This window comes from Mustelus asterias, chromosome 22, assembly GCF_964213995.1.
Source record: "Mustelus asterias chromosome 22, sMusAst1.hap1.1, whole genome shotgun sequence".
Lineage (NCBI taxonomy): Eukaryota > Metazoa > Chordata > Chondrichthyes > Carcharhiniformes > Triakidae > Mustelus > Mustelus asterias.
The window spans coordinates 17454397-17476843 of NC_135822.1; the positions used below are offsets into that span (position 1 = coordinate 17454397).

The 22447-nt window shown below is 38.4% G+C and overlaps 1 protein-coding gene across 1 annotated transcript in view; it reads right to left on the bottom strand.

The window, feature by feature from the left end:
- The window catches only part of LOC144509869 (calmodulin-binding transcription activator 1-like), a 1175789-nt gene that overhangs the window by 1133335 nt on the left and 20007 nt on the right, over positions 1-22447 (bottom strand). Inside the window, exon 2 of the mRNA XM_078238794.1 lies at positions 811-929. Within this exon, the coding sequence (XP_078094920.1) occupies positions 811-929 (119 nt within the window). The remainder of the gene's footprint in view (positions 1-810; positions 930-22447) is intronic.

Here is a 22447-nt window from a genome sequence, read left to right on the forward strand (position 1 = left end):
TCCAACAGGAACAACCTAAAACTCTGTCCAATGCGACAAACCTGTAAGGTTTGTATATTCAGTTCACAAGCCATCAGGGACCGGAGGGACTTTTGCTAATGCAGTCATCCTTAATACAAGGAACACCTATATGCTGGTGAGGAAAATCAGGAAAGTAGTGCTTAGGAACTAAAAGCAGGCCAGCCTAAATTGAATTGCCAACACATTATCTCAATCTAAGGAACTTGGCACTGCATTTACAAAACATTCCCAAATAAAAGCCTCAAGAGAACCAAGATAACTTTTGAAGATCACATTCTGTACAGACAACACACTGGATTATTACTAGAACCCTGATTCAAAAGTATTTTCATGATGGAGTACCAGCGAGGTCACTGAAGCAACGGGAAGAAATTCACTCAGGGTAGAAAAACCGCTTACTCAGCATCCAGAGCCATTCTTGTACACTTCTTGATGAACAGTGAAAGATCATTAGCAGAACACACAAACAGATTACCTGCATTTGTAGTTATGGATGAATGCGTATGCATATTCAGATCTTGATTAGCTGAGCTCCCAGTTTTTAAAAATTGCACTGGTTCCAAAGTGTTCACCTGAGAGGCTTCCCTGCTCACATCCAAACTTATAATCTTTTTCTGTTCTTTTGAGAAATCAAACCACTGGTTTAGATACTACCTCTTTCACTTGCCATTTTTACAAAAGCAACTGCCCAATTTGAAGCAAAGCTTCCAGCTAGAAAAACAATTCCTGAAATATTAGAAGGCCACTTACAATTGGGCAGAGTCAGATAAAACTAACATTTCACAGTACCTCATTTGTGTTCCAGCGGTGTCTTTCCTTTGGTAAAGCAGAGCATTTCGGTAGACATTCGAGTAACTTCTTGGGCAAAAATATTTTCACATGACTGCCATTGCTGTTCCCATGATCATCTGAAATGAAGTGAAATGGTATAAATTATTAATTGATCCAGAAACGTATGGCCAATGAAACGTTAACAATTACAAGTTAAAAATTTTGTGGTAGAAAGAGGTCAGGAAGAAATTTTAAACATTAAGAAATAACATGATTGGTGCAACTCAAATGCAAAATATTTTTCTCAGTTCTTAGATTATTAATATACTTTATTCTATCCCTTAAATAAATGTTTGATTACAAAAAGGGGATAATTACATTCTTTTTCTCCCCATCCCAACCACCAACTTTTCTGCCATCCTAAATTTCAGCATTGGCTGATATCAAAATCCAACTCAATATTTGATCACATAGCCTAGGCTAACAGCAGTACTGAAGGAAAGGTGTGCTATCAAAGGTGCCATCTTTCAAACGAGACATTGAATCAAGGGCCCAACTACCTTCTCAAGTGGGCCGAAGTTCCTTATACTATTTGGAAAAGAACAGTTGAGCTCTTACCACGAGTTGGCCACATCACTCAGCCACTTTATTGTATTTTGTTCACTCACTGTTGATGGTGAAGCCTTACTGTGCAAAAGTTGTAGTAAAACACAACCAGTGACTGACTACATTTCAAAACAGAAGTATTTCACTGGCTGACGACTGGGATGAATAAAGTACAGCGTGTAAATGCAAATATTTTTATTTCTCTTCTACTGAAGGTGCTCACTCTTGTTGAGGTACAGTTGTGTGCCAGACATCTTCCATCACTTTACTAAAGTAGTCCTTCCACTACTACTACAAATCTAGACAACCTGTCCTGAAACCCATCTCAGCAAGCTTTTCAAACAATGCAAGCATCACAGCCAAACTTGATCCTGTCCCCTTTGACAGCCCCATGAATTTTATCAGAAGAGGTTACCAGATGGTGTTCAAAAACTCAAGTCCCAGTCAATTTTTGACTTCCTAATCCCAGGGGCACAGAGGCCAATTGTAGCATCTCTATTCCTGGCAGCAATCAATTAACTCAAAAGAGACTAGAAATCATATCATACAGTATTACAGAACACTGTGCATATAGTTTATCCATGGTCCTATTCAGATATCAAACATATTTAAGCAAAGAAAAACTACAAATTTTGACTCTATGCAAGAAGTGGTTACTGTATTCTCCAACCCAAAACTAAAATTACACAACAGTAAAAATTTATGGATTTCATTTTCAGAGGTAGCAACCTAGAAACAGCTCTCTGCTAACTGTTCTAATTCTGCATTGCAGTGTTCATAAACTTGTTTGTATTACTGTGCTATTTCCACCATCTGGGGAATACCCTCTCGTTCATGCAAAGCATTTTGGGTAGACTGGCATCATTTTGATTAGTATTTAACTTTGGAGTTGTAATAAAACTTCAGTTTTCTAGTCACAAATAGAAGCTTTTCCACAAATCAAAAGTTCTGCATAAACACCAAGCACTTCAAGTAAAAGAAATGGCTGTTAAATAATTACACAACAGCATATACTGTAGATCTTGGATCACCTGGGAAAATAACAGCATAGGCAGGAAGTCTCTCAAGGATGCTCCAGTGTCCTGGGATGGTTGCCAGAATATATATTTTTTAAATTGCCTCTTACTCCCTCTATACTTTCAGCTTCAATTAATCTTCAATTTTACAACCCTGGCGGTGTTCTACATGTTGGTGCCTTGGCCTTTCAGCTTGCTTTCTCATTTTAAAATGAGTATTGTTGCTAGAGTTTTCTAGTAATTGATGACAAAATTATAACTTAATGACTGTAATGACATTACTGGAAGTTTACCTCTTCATTAGGGAAGTTTTAATCATTATGACATCAAATGCACTGGTTACCATACTGATATTATTAAATATTAGTAAACTCATTCACAAAATGCCACCATATAAATATTACAACATGCAAGAAAATGGAAATGTTTTCTCAAAAGATCTTCTTTCTCCTCCCATTAAGTCTTTGACTCATTACTGGGCTACAAGTCAGACAAAAGTACAGTAATTAGACTAGTCATTCTTCACATATGAGCCTAGGTGATGACTATTAAAGCTATTTGACCACATGGCCAACACAGACAACCAATTTTGTCATTGCCCATTTCCACACATGCTCTTACCAGCAGGAATCAATAAAGCATGGTGGCACAGTGGTTAGCATTGCTGCTTCTCAGCTCCTGGGACCTGGGTTTAATTCCCGGCTTGGGTCACTGTCTGTGTGGAGTTTGCACATTCTCCCTGTGTCTGCGTGGGTTTCCACCAAGTGCTCTGATTTCCCCTCAGTCCAAAGATGTGCAGGTTAGGTGCATTGGCCATGCTAAATTGCCCCTTAGTGCAGGGGGTATTTATTTCAATAAAACCCGATTTGCGTTAGTTTCAATCTAATGGGCACAAAATCCAGTCCCTAGTCAGTTAGAATATTACAGGAAAGTTGGGAGAAGGAAAGATGAATATGGTGCTAAACAAAATGTCTATAGTATGAACTTCCACAGATTTCACAAAATGCAGGATTAAAATTTGCTGAGATTTGGTAATGCATTAGTTAGAGGGATTAGCGGAGTAAATATGTGGGATTATGGAGATAGGGCCTTGACGGGATGGTTGTCGGTGGAGACTCGATGGGCCCAATTGGCCTGCTTTGCACTGTACAGTTTCTATGATTCTATGAAATAGGAATCTGAAACAGAAACAATGGCTGATTTTGCAGCTGTAGGTCAGGGACTGGGAGGCCAATTATATCATGTCAACTGACATTACAGCTGACATCAGCTAGCTCAGCACAGACCAGGAATTAGACCTGGGACCTCGTGCTCTAAATGGCTCAGTTACATGCTGGTTTTACCACCTGAGCCATCCAGGGAGTTTTGATGCAGTAATTTAATCTCATAGTTCAGGTTACTATTATAAACAATTACTGAATCTCTCCATTAAATTACCGCTTTGTAACTCACTTCCAGGTATTGATTATCTTGTGTAGTGTATTTCCTGGCAAACTGTTTTTTAAAAAAGTCTTCTCCACGCTGAAGAAGCTGAAAGTCTGAGGCATCACATGATAAATGTGTACCCTTTCATCTAAATTACTACACCTTTACTATGCTCAGCATTTCCACCATATCATGGTTAAAAAGAAAAAAAACTTTAAGCAGATTATATATTATGAAGAACAATAAGTAGCTGTCAGCAAGTTTAAAGCTCTTGTGGTTTGAGACATCATCAGAAGTCAAAATTAATGATCTATCACTATGCCTCTTATCTAAATATTTCAATAGTTTTGAATCATTCAAGTCTCAGCTATTCAAGACATTACACTCCTTTAAAGTTTAAAAGTGATAAGATTTTGTACAGTCATTCGCTACTTTCAACAAGCAACTTTCTTAGAACAAGGTGTTAAAATAAATCTCTCAAAATGTTGTTGGTAACAATAACATGAGCTCCCATATAGATTTATTTACTTCAACAGCATAAATTTTGACCAGTATTTTGGTGATGACTTTGGGAATACTTTCCATTTCAGCACCCAGTATCAGCATCAAGCACTTCTAGTAAAGGACACCATATGTTAGTTGCAGAGTAAAAGTTCCAATATATTGCCCTATGAAGCATTCCCAAAGCAGGTGCATAACAGATCAAGTTTCCTTTACTCTGTACCTTGATCATAATGTGATTTCCACACACATTATCCATAGAACTATAAAAAGGTTACGGCACAGAAAGAGGCTATTCAGCCCAGTTGCAATGGCTAAAAGAAAAACTAGATTTTTAAAAAATGTATTTATCCAATTCAATCAAGTCCAATTCAGAGTCTCAACAAGTGAGACATTCCCGATCCAAGCTGACAAGACAGGGCTCTCACCTCCCGTCTTGGGCTTGATGTACATGATCCAAGCTGATTGGAGTAGGCATTGCACCTCCTCCAAGGCTTGATCTCACTTGCATCTTAGCCAAAAGGCCGAGATGCCACTTTTAAAAATTGCTTCAAATGAAGCTAAAGAAAAACTAGATGCCCATTCTAATCTCACCTTCTAGCGCCTGGTTTGTAGCCTTGCAGATGACAGCATTTTATGTACAGATCCAGGTACCTTTTAAATGAGATTAGGGTTTCACCAGCCAGCGAATTCAGACATCTACCATTTTCTGGGTAAATATTTATTTCCTGATGTCCCCTTTAATTCTCTGACTAATCACCTTAAATCTGTGCCCCCTGATAATTGACCTCTCCACTGGGGGAAAACAGATCTTTCCTGTCTATTCTATCTGGGCTTCTCACAATCTTATACTCCTTAATTAAGTCAGCCCTTACCCCTCCATGTCTTTGCTGGATAATATAGTTCAGAACTGGCATAGACTTGTCCATATCCATCAGCAGCCACTTTACAACTGTTCAAATTAATTTTACATAGCACCCTTGCATCCAATAGACCAGGAAGACTTCCATCCCATTTGTATGAGCTTGATTTGAGAAATGCAAACAACTCATTCATTTTATCAGTTAGTCCCATAGGAGTGTCTCTTAAGCATTGACTACCATTAAATGGTTTGATGCAAACATAAAAACAAATTTCAAGTATGCTTTCCCCACTTGCCTTTTTATAACTGTGCAAAAAATGATTTTGGATATTTTCAAAAGTTTAATTTCCAATTAAATGTTATACAAAGATCTGAATCTGCATGAATTATACAGGGGAATGCCTTATCACTGATAACTTGTTTCAAAAATTGGCAAAAGGGAATTTACTTTGCAACTGACAAATAGATTTGCTACTGATGGAAAATATTCCAATAACCTAATTTGAAAATACTTCTGCAATTAAAGCTATGGCAAAAACTTGTCTCAGTCTTATAATATTTTACAGTGTTCTATAAAAAGTGATACCTCTCATAGCTTTTTCTTCTTATTTTGTCTTCATCTTCCATGCTTATGGGACAATGGAACTGCATCATTGAAATTCCATAAAGTAATTATTAGAACAGCGCCACTAGTAACTCAGATCTAAATACAACATTATTTGATTTTGAGCATTGCGGATCTGGAATATTTCAAGTTCAATCCATGAGCCAAGTGAGCCAATCTCAGATCGGGTAGGGGACTATGATTAATCTCAATACTCCTGGGATGTGGTAAAGAAGCTAAAGCACAAGGTGATGCACAGTGTTCATCGTCCTGGAAAACACAGCAGCCTATTCATTACACTATCACCACAGTTCAAATCCCACCACTGAAAGTTATGATAGTGGACTCAAATAAAATTAGTAATTTATGGGCTGGTTCATGAAAATAACCATGAAAACTTCTGGACTGTCTTGAAACCCCAACTGAGTTTATCAACACACTTCAGAAAAGTGAACCTGCCACCCATACCCTGTCCAGTTTCTATGACTCCAGCCCCACACTAAGTGGTTAACTTTTAATGTTTCCAGGGCAACTGGTAATTGGAAAAAATGATACTTGGGCTGTGACGTCCATTTCCAAAGAATAAAAAAAAACAGTGATGCTAATTGCAAATCTATAAAGACTTCATTTGAAAACAGCTTGGCTGTGATGCTCCAATCTATCCCTGCACGCCCCTTTCAAATATCAAACTGACACTCATGGCTACCTATGAAGAATGCCACTTTGGGCAAGGTATCATAAGAATACCATACTCATTGAAATATATCCCTATATGAATCCAAAGAAAATAAAACAAAATTGGGTACAAAAAGGCATAATTCACAAGCATAACAGGCCAACAAGTGAAATCTTCATGATGCCATGCTTTGCATACATAAAAATTCCAGCTAACTTACCCTCTTGCTTAATGTTCCATACAAACATATGCAGCTGTCTTACAGTATTGCAACTAACCACCAATAAATTTAAATTTTCAATGAGGATGCCTTAACACATCCATTGAATTAATCATTTTAATCAATGACAAGTGTGACAACCATAACTAAAAATAAAACGCCTTCCGTGCAGAAACCAAATATAGCATAGCTGAATAATTTGTGCATTGGAGTGATCACAAAATCGTTGCTTTTTCTCTGGGTTCAATAAACAACTGGACATTCACTCTACACAAAGGTTAAGAAAAACTGACATGCTTGAATTAAGCACCTAATCTAACTTGCACTTCTATAGTGAAGGAATGCTACATTATCAAGGATGCCATCTTTTGAATGAAATTGAAAAATAACTTGCATTTTTACACACTTCTTCCTCTCTATGTCCAAAAAAGTATTTCTCATCCAATAAAATGCAGACTTAAGAGTGGCTACAATTATAATTTACACAAATGCAGCGGCCAATATATGCACAAGATTGTACAAGCAGCAATGAGATAAATCACATAATTTACTTTGGTGGCATTAGCTGAGAAGTAAATATTGGTCAGGACATGAGGCGAAATCTCATGCACTTATTTGAATTGTGAAAAAACAAGCCATCTGTAAACATAGAAACTAGAAGCAGGAGTAAACCATGACCTCAAGCAACAGCATTTACTCCAGGTTTTGAAGTCAACAATCATCAAGAATGTGACAATAATTGACTAATAGATTGTGTATACCAGTTTTATCTCCACTTAGAAGATTGGCTCTGGTTTATGCTGAATTTATGGATCTTAAAATATGCTGGCAGGAACTGGTCTTCGGTTAGGAAACTAGAAAGAGATTGGGGAAATAAATCAGAGTACCCAACAGGTAGCTCACAGCCATTCAGGAAGGTATAGGTGTGAGAAACTTAAAAGGAGGACAGGATCACACTTGCCTTTGATGATTAAAAAGCCAAGCTTTTGTGAAGCCATTCAATAGCATGAATTAGTTCCTTCAGAAGGGATAGGGAGGCTGGGTAGAGGTGGGCTGGGGAAAGAAAAATACAGTGAAGTATCAAAGTGGCATCCTGGCAGTCAGAAAGAACTTAAATATAGTGCCACGTAAGGTCTCTGAGAAACATCTCAAAATACTTCACGTACAGTTACAGGCCATTCTTCTGCAGGAATGATGTTGTATAAACAGCAATGAAATGGAATATCCATTCAAATGTTTTTATGGTATTGGTTAAGGGCCGAGAGGGTTATTTGTCTAGGTGAACACCATGATCCTTTTCAAATGCTGTCTTGGGATCGTCAAGCCTTATCCACGACAAATATGCTGAGAGTAGATAAGCCATTCGATCTGGATTGTTTGCATCCTTGGTTACTAAAGGATGTGGGGATGGTGATAAAAAAAAGTTTGTCACAATTTTGCAATCTTCCCGAAAGTGAGAGAGGTGTCAAAGGATTGAAAATGACAAATATGACAACCTTATTAAAGAAAAGGTTTTAGAACATTCCAAGTAGCTACAAGGAGGAAAGGGAAATTCAGCTGAACATTTATAATGCTCTGGTTAGGCGAAAAGTATTGGTCACCACACTTTAGGAAGGATGCAAGTATCCCCGCAAGTGGGCAGCAAATGTGCCAATGAGAACTTTTTAACTACAACATTAGGTTGGAGAAGCTAGGGTTATTCTCCTTGGAGCAAAGGAGATCTTTCAGAGCTGTACAAAATTATGACAGGTTTATTTATGGTAAAAAAAAGTTCCTATTAGCTGATCATACAAATACTTGGGAAAGACACTGATTTTGGACACAAAAGGAATGTAAGAAATGTTTTTTTGCCCAAACACAGCAAGTGATAATGACCTGGAACTTGCTGCCTACAAGGTTGGTAGAAGCACAGATAGCCAACGATTCCAAAGAAAATTGGTTGGTGAGGGAAATAAACTTGCAGGACTACAGTGAAACGGTGTGGACTTGGTGGCCTCTTTCTGTGCCATAATGATTCCATCAGAACAGCTAAATATATTATAAAGTATCAAAACAGGTTCTTGCTGGTGTTTAGGTTCCACGTGTGCCTTCTCTCAACCTTCAAGTGATGTCAGCATACCTTTCTATTCCTTTTCTTTTCCCTCCGAGGTGCTCATCTTGCTTCTCTTTGAAGTAAGGTGACAAGTTAGAATTTCTCCCCATTCTCTGGATAAATAGACTTTGCCTGAATTCTCCATTTGATTTATTGGTAATTACTTTTGTGGTCTTGTGTGGCACATTGGTCGTGTCCCTGCCAGAAACTCTAGATTCAAGCCCCACTCCAGAACTTGCTGGCTAAGGAAAGTGCATTCATACCAGGCCCAACATTTGGAAGGATTTGCAGGTTGATACTTCAACACACGCCAATTGCAGGCAGTAAGAGTGGGGGATATTCCTGGTCAACATGTGATGGAAAGAAAATTGGAACCCCTACCCTCACAATTCACAGCTCCAGACTATAACATGTTGTCACAGCACCTCAGAAACCATAGGGAGCTGGTTGGGTGGACTTGGGACGTGTCTCTTTACCCTACCCCAGGTAGAGATCATGGCATTGTTGGCCAGACCAGTCTTCAGGCAGAGAACATACAAACCAGGAGGAGGAGTAGGCCACTTGGCCCTTGAACCCAGCTTGCCATTCAATAAGATCATGGCTGATCTGACTGTAACCTCCCAACTACCCTTCACTCCCTTGCTCATCAAGAATCTACCTCTGCCTTGGAAAACATTCAGACTCTACTTCTACTGCCTTTTGAGGAAGGGAGTTCCAAAGTATCACTGCTCTCAGAGAAAAACAATCACCATTTTAAATGGGCAACCCCTTCTTTGTAAACAATGACCCTAGTTCTAGATTCTCCGACAAGAGATATCCCTCCACATCCACCCTGTCAAGACTCCTCAGAACCTCATATGCTTCAATCAAGTTGTCTTTTACTCTTCCAAACTCCAGCAGATACAAGCCTATAACCAATCTTTCCTCATAAGTTAACCTAGTATTAGTTTAGTAAACCTTCTCGGAACTACTAATGCATTTAGATTAAATAAGGGTGTAAATGCATTAGAGCTACAGAAGTAGTAACCATCAGGTCACCCCTCAGCCTTCTCTTTTCTAGAGAAAAGAACCATAGCCTGTTCAATCTTTTCTGATAGGTCTCAGTTCTGGTATTATCGTAGCTTTTTTTGTACCTTCTCCAGTGCCTCAATATCCTTTCTATAATATGGAGACCAGTATGACTTCAGTGTTGCTGGTTTTAGTGAAGTAATCTGCATTGCTACTTTTAACGATTTATATATCTTTACCTCTTGACCCCTCTGTTCCTCTGCTCTATTTAGACACATTTTCCACAGAGTATGTGGCTTCCTCATTTTTATCAAAACGTATCATTTCACTTCTCATTGAAGTTCATCCACCAAATACATGCTCATTCGATAAGTTCATTCGCAACTTACTGGATTTTAAACACAGTCCTCCTTTATTCTAACTACATCCAACTTGCTGGTATCTGCAAATTTTGAAGCTGTACTTCTAATTCAAGAGTTCAAATAAATGCAAATAGGGAATGGCAATGGTCCCAACATTGAACGTTCAGGAAAACCACTTCCACTATTTACCACTAAAATACAGGCAAAATACTGCGAACATGTAACAGCCATAGCTGGGACCCATGCAGCTGCCCATAGCCACACCTTGTATTTGGAGGAAGTGGAACAATTTTGCACCTTTCTCAGCCTTCATCATCATCATTTACATTTCCTTTGTCCAATTACAGCCCCCCCTCCCCTCACCCTGAGCATAAATCTCGTCAGATTTTCTTTGCACTCAGCTCTGACGAAGGGCCATCTAAGATTTCTGGAACAGCAAGCTTGTTTGACATTCAAATGGCTCTGCACGGATGCTGTCAGACCTGATGAGATTTTCCAACATTTTCTGTTTTGCGTCCACTATTTACCAGACAGAGTAATACCTTCAACCCCTACTCCCTCTGTTTGGTCATCAGCTTGCTGTCCATTCTGCTGCATGTCCTCTGATCCCATCTATGCTGACCCTAGTCATTATGCAGTACCTTATCAAAGGCTTTTTGGCAATGCAAACATACAATGCTCGCTGCATTACCCTTAATAATCCTTTCTGGTAATTTTTCAAAATAATTCAGAAAGTGTGGTCAAATATAACATTTCCTTTTGCAATCCATGCTGACTATTCTGTGGTATCTTTTCAGTTTCTCGATGTTTTGCTATAACATCTTTGAGTCAGGATTCCATTATCATTTGAGTGCCTCATTTGAATGGTGACACTTCTGACAATGCAATATTTCATTAGTAATTCACTGAAGTGTCATCTTAGATCATGTGTTCAAGTCCTCCAAAAGATAGCCACTTAGTGAAATCATCTATCCTATTATTTTCTTCAAATTTATATATTTTTTTTAAGTATTTGCATTTCCATTACCACTTGTTAATTATTGATTTTTGAGAAGAACTGTTGTATGATTGATGAAAAATATCTACTTCAATACTCTCAAATTTGTAGTCTCAATCTTCACATGAATCTGAATATAAAAAATATGATACCGGTGCTTGGTTATTAAGCAGGATTTAAGTGTTTAGTTAATGAAAAGCATAAAGCATTTGCGCATTTCCCTGCAGAATACAGTGTGGATTCAGGTTCTAAATTCTCCAAATTCAAGTCAATTTGGAATAAAATCCTTAATATAAAATTGCTGCCAAAACAATACAGTTACACCTTCTCAGTCATTGTGGAAAATATTTTATATTTCAGTATGGAAAGCACTACCTAAGTGTGTATATTATCTGATGGTATATAATCAGAAGTAGCTCAACCCCTACCACTATAAATGAAACAAAAAGTCAAATTTGATCTTTTTCAATCACGGTCACTAATCGTCTGGTGCATTTAGTATATAAATGAAATAAGTTTTTATTTTGCCAGTTTTCTCCTGTATTGCCCAGTCATTGTTCACATCACAGCTCAGGAAAAAAAGGCGGGATTTTAACTCGTTCAAAATCTTATATGGAGTCAAAGTCGAACCCAAAGTGTTGGAAAGTTATTTGAGCGGGAAGCAGTGCCTCACAGTGCCAGGGACCCGGGTTCAATTCCTAACTTGGGTCACTGTCTGTGTAGAGTTTGCACATTCTCCCCGTGTCTGCATGGGTTTCCTCCGGGTGCTCCTGTTTCCTCCCACAGTCCAAAGATGTGCGGATTAGGTTGATTGCCCATGCTGAATTGCCACTTAGTGTTAGGGGGACTGGCAGGGTAAGTACGTGAGGCTACAGGGATAGGAGCTGGGTGGAGTTGTGGTCGGTGAAACTCGAAGGGCCGAATGGCCTCCTTCTGCACTGTATGGAAAACCCAAACCTGACCAGATGTCCACACACATGCACATGCACCTTTCAGCAGAAGCCACCAGGTAGCAACAGGAACAGAAATTCTGGGTAAAACTTTCTTACCTAGCCCAAGAAATCCCTAAAGTTCCTGAGCTTAGGTAAATAAATTTTGTGAGAATCAAGCAATTTAACATGTGACTTCCAGATCATTGGGTTCTGCTGAGCAACATAGAAGTGCTATGCTTCCAACAACTGCCAGGGAAATGCTAGCTTCATCAACTTTAAACCATATAATAATGTCGGTTAGAAAGTTAAATTGCCAAAACTATCCAATAACGAAAATAGCTTAAAGATTCACTTGCTTCAAAAAGTTATTTAGCAACGATTTCCACTTTTTGCATTTTTTATTCCCAAATAGCGTTGATACTTTCAGAGAAGTGCACATGTATGGACCAACAAAACAAATTTCAATAATCTGAATTATTTATTTTCCATATCACCTAGTAGATTAAATCAAGTAGGCCAATTTCAGAAATACAAGAAAGATGGAACACTCAGGCCAAGCAGCATCTGTGAGCAGGGAAAAAAACCAGAGCTGATGTTTCAGCAGAACACAATGAAACATTGTTTTCCTCTATTTACAGATGCAGCCTGACTTGAGTGTTTCCACTATTTTGTGTTTTTATTCAGATTATCATTGCATAGTGTCTTAAATAACAAACTTCACTACCCTGAATTTAGACAATTAGTACAAGTCCCAAGTGCCTTTGAAGGGTGAACCCTTCAGTTACTGGTGGGTTGGTGAAAGCAAATAGTAAATGAATCAATTACATTTTCTGCTACTTGCCAGTTTACTTAAATCCTGAATCAAATCTATGCCAAATTAAACCAAATTAGCCACAGGCATTATTTCAACAGACACACAAGACAAAGGATACCGACTGAATAGCTGTCAATGCATTCCAAATCAGATAATCTAATCAGGAGCTAAGATGACTCAGTAATGGTGCAATGACCATCAAATAAAGCTGTTAGAAACACTATTTTGGAAAGCTCCAACTCTGGAAATGTATTAACAAGAACTGAGCTGGGAAAAGTGTCAAAAATTTGAGAAACATAGATTTCTAAAGTAACAAAACTTCAAAACGTCAAAGCCCCAAACCAGTGTGCAAGTCGGATTAGCTGCAACATGTCTGTCCACTTGACCTAGTGACATAAACTGGATTCTACTGTCTGTACATCCACAAGATAGGAGTATTGTTCTGTCCTAACAGAAAGAACAAGGTTTAAAATTCAAATGAGACTAATTAAATCCTAAAAAGAATAATCAGGTGAAATGTATTCACCTAAAGGACAATCATGTTGTGGAATAAATAGCCCAAGTGAGCCACTTAAACTATTACATATAATTACATCATACTTGCAGCACAAAGAGTCAATTCAGCCCAATGGGTCCCTGCCTGTGTTTATCCACATTAGCCTGTGCGTACCCTTCATCTCACCCCATCAACTCATCCTTCTGTTCCTTTCTCTCTCATGTATTTCCAAGTAAACAGTATCAATGGGTTAATGAGATTATTAATGCATTTCCATTTCTTAAAACTAAAAAGATAGAGAAGTTAATTGGGAGAGGGGTGATCTCTGAAAAAGGCACTGTCGGGCGTAATGGGCTTCTCATTATACCTAAAAAAAAATCATAGTTATGCACTTGGAATACTTGATTTTAATTTCTACTGAATTTAGTTGAATAATCATCTTCTATTCTTGTGTACAATTGCAAAAACAGGTGACAATTCTGCCATAATTGATTCAAATCTCCTCTTGGCCACAGCACCCCCAAATAGTTTTGTCTTCTCAAAACTACCGAGTGACCCTCATCTACTGGGAAGCATGCACGCCTGGACATTGGATATGGATAAAATCACTTGAATAAGATCACAGAATTAACAGCATCCATGGCATCGCACCTATGCAACATTGTTAATTCAGGCGAAAGGAAGAGAGAATGGTAGAAATGTTGCCATTGTTAATTGTTATCTTGAAAGTTCATTGTTATTTGTATATGATCACATGCTCTACTGCAATAAATGCTGTCTGGTCAATTTTGGTGGAAAAGCATTCCTTAAATTCCAAACAAACGTTTATTTATAATGGCTCTCATTACGAATGACCCAGATTTTGTAGTCAGCAACTCTCAGCTGACCTCAAAGAAAACTGCCCACCAAGATCTAGCAATCTTTGTGGCAGCATGGATTTCACCTATCCTGACATAAATTTCATTTGAATGTCAGTTTTAGGGATCTTTGGTATTCAGTAACAGTAATATCATGAAACAGGTTAACCAGCCAATCACACTGAAGAATTCTCAAAGACAAGCAAGTTTTATCGTTCACTTTTTATACCTTTAAGTGAAAAAATTGACACATTTATGGTAGAAACTGAAATACCAAAACCTTTTTTTGAAATATCAATGGCATTACAGAATGGAAAAATTTAACATCCCACAAATATAAAATTAGTTTTTCAGGACTAGAGAGGTTGTTCAGCAGGGATTATGACTTAACGCTTCAATAAAAATCCAGTTACATTTCATTCAACAAGGCATGAAGTTTTCCAAGGTTTTCTTTTTAAAAAGAGCGAGACTAATATCATATTAATTGGAAACTCACATCGAATCCGTGATTTTTAATGATTTTCATCTGCAAGGACTTCAACAACACATCCTATGTAGTGTGGAATCACTTGATAGAAACACGTGGACTTCTGCATTTAACTGTGCTTGTGAAGATGTCAAAGTTGCTGTCGGTTTCAGAGTAGCAATGGTGGACACTGACAGTTTCGCTATCATCACAACCACAAAATCTGGGCCAATATGTTTAGTAAGAAGTCTCACAACACCAGATTAAAGTCCAACAGGTTTATTTGGTAGCACAAGCTTTCGGAGTGTCGCTCCTTCTATGTTTATGCAGCCCTTTCTTTTCACTCTGGGCTCCAAGTTATATTCAGGAGATCATAATGAGATTAGCAAACACCCTTGCACATTTTCTTAACTCAAAACATATGCCACCTTTCTAGACACACTTCAGCAGTTTAAAATTATTTAGATTGCTTATTAATAGATTGCAATGTATTTAATTTACATTTATTAAAACTTAAGTTAAATTTTACTCTACAATTCAAAGCAAAAACCCATCATATAAAAGGTGATGATGCAAATTTATCAGTGGCAACATTATTAATTCCAAATGAGTACTGGTCCATCACACAGCGGTATAATTACCGAGAGCAATGATAGTAACTGATCTGAGTGTGCAGCGTCAGCCCACAACTTCTCTACTCACCTTTCATTTATTGCCAATTTTTTAACAAGACATGGATCTGTTGCTGGGGTATATATTTCTGTGGCATCTGACCACCTGCCAGTATCCCTGCATATGGCCATTCTTCATGTGTGAATTTAGACAGTGAGCACAGGCATGCTATTTAATGAAATGGAAGGTGGAATCTTTGGTGAGTCTGAACTAGTCCTCACCCCGTCCACATGTCTATGCTCCCAAAAACGTAACCCAACTTCCAGGTGAGCACACTATTTGTTTACATGCCCTTGACATGGGATTCAAAGCCAAATGAAACGTTGCACCACTGCCCCAGGTCAAATCAAATATCTCATCATTGACCAAGAATCAAATCTGGGTGTTTCCCATTCTCCGTGGCTCAGCTGTTCACAGTTTTATCTAGTTGAGCTCTCTGAGGAGCAGACTCCAGCTGATTTCAATCTTACCTCTGCCGAGAACCAGACTCCAACAAGAACTTACATAAGTCACTTCATAAAGGCACAAGAGAATAAAATGAACGTCAAAACAAAAAATATTTGATTTGGTTTATTGTCACATGTATCAGCATACAGTGAAAAGTATTGTTTCTTGTACACTATACAGACAAAGCATATCGTTCATAGAGAAGGAAACAAGAGAGTGTAGAATATAGTGTTACAGTCATAGCTAGGGTGTAGAGAAAGATCAAATTAATGTAAGATAGGTCCATTCAAAGGTCTGATGGTAGCAGGGAAGAAGCTGTTATTGAGTCGGTTGGTATGTGACCTCAGACTTCTGTATCTTTTTCCCAACGGAAGAAGGTGGAAGAGAGTATGTCCGGGGTGCGTGGGGTCCTTAATTATGTTGGCAGCTTTGCCGAGGCAGCAGGAAGTGTAGACAGAATCAATGGATGGGAGGCTGGTTTGCGTGATGGATTGGACTACATTCACGACCTTTTCTAGTTTTTTGTGGTCTTGGGCAGAGCAAGAGCCATGAAGGGGGGAGTGGGGAGAGACATGGACAGATTTAAATACATTAAATGAAACTGAGGCATTGACCTGGCCAACATTTATACCTCAAACAGCACCTCCCGCAGATAACCTGATCATTTATTTCATGGGTACCAAGACTTGATAGCCAGAGTCATGAAAGTTGCTGTATAAATGCAAGTTATTTTCCTTCATTCAGAAACTGGGAACCAACAATATAGGACAGTCACGACAAAGATGACGGGTGTGCAGCAAGTGGTGTGGAATAAGATATGGGCAATGGCATTTTGGATCAGTTAAAGTACACAGAAAGTGGAGGGTGAAAAGCCAATCAGAAGAGTACTCAAAGTGTAGAGGTGACAAAGGGCTATGACGCATGCATACACCTACACAAGCAGAGTTCAATAATTCTTGCATTAAATAGTTGTTTGAAGAGGAATATTTAAGGGGATGGGAAACAAGCAAGTTGGATCACGTAGAGAAAAATGGTGCTATTTAGCAAACCAAATGACACATTTCTGTGCTTCAGCAGACTACAGTACATGATATTTTGAATAACTGGACAGTCGGTTAATTTGCTGCTGTAATATCCAATCCCAAGATTAGGAGTAAGATAGTAATAGATCTTACTTTTTAAAAAATGAACATAAAGCACCAGTATCATTTCAATAGAAACTGTTTATGGCACATTAATAGGCAAATAATACTGTCAACATGAGACAGAAAGATTGAATATTAAGCTGCTTTGCACTTGGTTTTAAACCATAATTCTCATCTCAAAACTGCAATTTCTTTTGACAAAAACATTTGGACCTTCCCCAGGCACAGTCCTTGCACATTCACCCAATGCCTTCCAAGTTTTAATATTTTTTTCCAAAGCAAATCTTGAAAAATGAACTCTACAAAAATGTTAACTGCCAATACCTAGTGGTCTGAGAAATAAGCTTCTGCCTTTGACTGTTAATCTGTGCTCAGTTAGCATATTTGATTTGACAGTTGTATTGGGATACAGTGAAAAATGTTGTTTCATGCACGCTACACAGACAAAACATACCACTCACTGAGTACATAGGGGAGAAGGAAAGGTGAGGGTGCAGAATATAGTGTTACAGTCATAGCTAGGGTGTAGAGAAAGATTAGCTTAATATATGGTAGGTCCATTCAAAAGTCTGATGGCAGCAGGGAAGAAGCTGTTTTTGAGTTGGTTGGTACATGATCTCAGACTTTTGTACCTTTTTCTCAATGGAAGGTGAAAGAGTATGTCCGGGGTACGTGGGCTCGTTGATTATGCTGGCTGCTTTTCCAAGGCAGCAGGAAGTGTAGACAGAGTCAATGGATGGGAGGCTGCTTTACATGATGGACTGGTCTACATGCACAACCTTTTGTAGTTTCTTGTGGTCTTGGTTAGAGCAGGAGCCATACCAAGCTGTGATAGCATCCTTTTCGTATGCTACTATGGTGCATCTGTAAAAGATGGAGAGAGTTGTAGCTGACATGCTGAATTTCCTTAGCCTCCTGAGAAAGTAGAGGTGTTGGTGGGCATCTCAGTCGGGGCAAACGTAGAGCTCACAATTGGCATTGGCACCATGTAAAGTGAAAATAAATATATTGAGCTGGAGGGAAGTTGATATATATTGTGAACCAAGAACAAGGTCATCAAACATTTGCAGATGATACGAAACTTGGAAGCATTGTAAACTGCGGTGGAATGGGTAGACAGGTGGCAGATGAAGTTCAATGCAAAGAAACATGAAGTGATTCATTTTAGTTGGGAGAATATGGAGAGATATTACAAAATAAAGGTTACAACTCTAAAGGGGATGGAAGAGCTGAGGATATATGTGCATAACTCATTGAAGATGGCAGGACTCGTTGAGAGAATGGTTAAAAAAACATCAATATCTTAGGCATTACTAATACAGGTGTAGAGTACAAAAAAACAAGGTTATGTTGAACTTGCATAAGATGCCAGTTTGGCCTCAGTTGGAATACTGTGTCTCATTCTGAGCAGCGCATTTTAGGAAAGATGTGAAGGCACTAGAGAGAGTGCAGAAAGATTCACGAGACTAGTTCAAGAGATAAGTGGCTGTTTTCTTTGCAGAAAGGTTGAGGGGACATTTGATAGAGGTATTCAAAATCATGAGGGGTTTGTATAGAGTAGCTTAGGGAGGAACTGTTCCCACTTGTGAAAGGATCAAGAACGAGAAGGTATAGATTTGAAGTAATTTGCAAAAGAAACAAAAGCGATATGAGAAAAAAAAATTTCACACGAGTGGTTAAAGTCTGGAATGTACTTTTTGACAGCATAGTAGAGGCAGGTTCAATTAAAGAATTCAAAAGGGAATTGACAGTTACTTGAAAAGAAACTATATGCAGTTATGGGAGAAGGCAGAGAATGACACTGAGTAGCTTGCTCATTCAAAGAGCCGGTGCAGACACAATGGGCTGAATAGTCTGCTGCACTATAAAAATTTTAGTGATTTTGTTATCTGGACTCCCACCATTGATCATAATCTATTGACTCCTACTGGAAAGCACAAGGTGCACAGACATTTTTGTGAGCAGAACCAGGCTTGAAACAAAATATCCCCAGGACTGAAGAATAAATATTTGGCCAAGGTAAGAGAGAATGAACAACACCCATGGAATTATACCACTACAATAGTTTGAAGATCCAGAACAATAGGGAGAAATTCAACACATTTCTCTGCATTACATTTCATCTATCATTTGTCCATCTACCTGTCTACGCCTTTTTGAAGTTCTACACCATCCTCCTCACATTTCGCAATATTTCCAAGTTTTGTATCTTCTGCAAATTTTGAAATTCAAGTTTTAAAAGTACATTTGATTTAAAACAAAATGTAAAATGACTGCACTACCTATCATTTAGTCTTAAAAATCAAGCCCTATTTTTGTCAAACCTAAAGCATATCTATAATATAATGGCTGATCATCCATTCAATTGCACTGCATTTAGAATCTCAAGCAAGTTCAGTCTTCAGACTTAGGCAGACATATGATTGAAATGTTTCTGTGCCATACAAGTTGAAGATCTGGGACACAAAAATAAGATACATCACCATCACTGGCAGGAGGGTGTAATTACAGTATAACAAGCTTACATATTATGTAATTTCCATTATAAATGTCAGATAAGGAAATTGTAAAAACCTGACAACAGTGTGGCAAAAAAACCCAACAACAGGAAATATGTTTGCGAGACCAAAGAAGTGTTTCCGGACTGAAGATCTTTGATAATTTACAAATTGATCTCTAGGAACTGCACATGGAAAGACTAAACAAAGTACAATCTTCAGATGAATCGGAGTTGGAACATGGGAGAGAAGTTGGGTCAGAGCACAAAATGTAATTCAGTCCCTATTTTAATGCTACAAATTTTGCCTTTACTTCCATTACGCATTCCAAACGGGGCCAGATTGCAGAAGGGGTATAACAAATGAGTCAACATAGGGAGGTACAAGATAATTAACCCGACACCTCTGCTATACGAAAACTGGTCAAGAACAAGACCAAGCTAGTTCTCAACACCAGCACAGTCTCGCAACCCTCACCATACAGGTTCATGTAAAACAAAATGGTCATTCAGGTAAAGTAGCAAATGGTGGCTGGCGCCCCAAAAACCATATTCCAGTGTAAATGAATACATTCAGAATACAAGGGACACAACTTAAGTCAAGAATGTTTCCATTTATTCAACTGACTAAAAGCAAGGGCAGAAAATGTGTTCTGCCCTTGGCAGGAAGTCACTTCCAGGGGCACTCATTCAAATAAAAAGGAAACATAGGCACTATACACCTCTGCAAATTAATCATTTAGTTTCCAGTCCAAATATATAAAGAAATTTTAACGAAAAATGCAAATAAAAATTAAATCATAGTACTAACAGAATAAGATACATTATAATATCATGCATTGCAAAGGAAGGTTGGGAGTTTCAGACTGCTGTCTCAACACAAAGACTGAAGGGGACCTGGTTCTAGAATTCCCTTCAATAAATCTCTCTGCCTCTTCTCCTCCTTTAATACGCTTCTTAAAATCTACTTCTGTGAAGCATCTTGGGACATTGTTATATTAAAGGATCACTATAAAACAAGTTATGGTGGCAATCTCTAGAAGAACTGGCTCCTTGTTGAGATACAGTTCTATGAACAAAAGTCATCTATCGGTAACCCACCCACATGGTGGTCATTCTTCAGGTACAAGTTGAAATACTGAGTATAATTGAGATCTTTGACTGTGGAGAGCATCATACCCCAAGCCTGATCTCGTCCCCACTTCGCATCTACAGAAAACTGACCGGTAATAAGAATCATCAGTTTATCTTTCCTAAGACAGGGATATTGAGCAGGTCCCTGGTACTGCTCTGGGTGACAATAGTTAGTTCATCTCAGACCAGGAGTCCAAATCCTAAGAACGAGTATGGATTATTTTTCTTCTTTATTCAACATGCTACATAGCAAGTCAACAGTTTTTCTGCATTTCTTCCTTGACATCATTGCATGCTTTTTTGTTACTTCAGGATTGTCCAATATTATATATACACGTCTAGAACAATAGGTATCCAAAAGTGATTACAAGGCAGTAATCTCATTAAGGGAGTTCAGGTCATGACATAAACTTCATGAGAGGAGCTGAAGTAGTTTATAACTGTCACCAGAACGAAAAACAAGAGGGGCACTACAGAAACCATTTTTTTTATTACAGAGCTTATAAAAGTTGTTTTGTTCAGTTATCTATATACTCTATTCTCGATTGTGGGCGTCAGAAAAGCACAAGCAGGACGTGCCATGTAGTCAGAACACAATTTTGTGCACACTGACAAATGATTGTGATGGAAGTATTTTTGTGCTGGTCAAATTAAATGACACCAGGTTAAAGTCCAACAGGTTTAGTCCAACGCCGGCATCTCCACATCAAATTAAATGACACCTCGAGCTGGAAGATTAAACATTTTTCCACTTTCAGCATCAAGATTTCCCAGTTAAAGCAGAGGAAAGCATACCAAGATTGCCGTAACAACAATTCTTCACCTCAACCTCAAAGGACTGCCCGCAATGCGCCCATTTGTTTCTCAAACTCACTATGTGTATGCTGCAAGAGCAAGACAGTCAATTCATTATTATTCGATGTCAAATTGTGGACTGCTTTGCATTATGAATTCATATCCACTCAAAACTGAGATACAGACAGATCAAGCTCATTTTAGACTCAAATTCAGCAGGTGAATTTAGGGGAGGTGATGGCCTGGTGGTATTGTTAGACTATTAACCCAGAAACTCAGCTAATGTTCTGGGGACCCGGGTTTGAATCCCGCCACGGCAGATGATGAAATTTGATTTAATTTTTTTTAAACCTGGAATTAAAAATCTAATGATGATCATGAAACCATTGTTGTCAGAAAAATCCACCTGGCTCATGAGTGTCCTATAGGGAAGGAAATCATTACTTGGTCTGGTCTACATGTAGCTCCAGAGCCACAGCAATGTGGTTGACTCCTAACAGTCCTCTGAACAAGAGCAACTAGGGATGGGCAATAAATGCTGGCAAACCATTGGCATCTATGTCCCACGAATTAATTTTAAAAAGGCTGATTGAGGTTTTCAGCCCATCAATCTGGGGTGTATTCAAACCATGAGTCAAAAGCAATGAGGAGCACGTGTAGAGCAAATGCTAACACCAAAAACATACATGATGCTTATGTAATGATGTCAAATCACATGATCAAGAAATGAGAGAGGAAAGAAAAACTCCAACCTCATGCAGAAGGTGTGAATGTGTAAATGAAAAGTAATAGTTTTGAGAAACTCAAAATGCATCTTATTTTGGCAGAATAGAAAATCCCCAAAACCCTTGTCTAGACCCCAACCACACAACAAAACGTGGTGGTCGCGAGCAAAAGACCGAGCAAATATTACTCAGAGGATGCTGGACAGGCAAGAAAACAGATCCTCAAAGGAAGGACAAAATAAAAAAAGTTAAGATTCACCAAGATGTCAGAACATCGCGAAAGCAACAGATGCAAACTGAGAGACA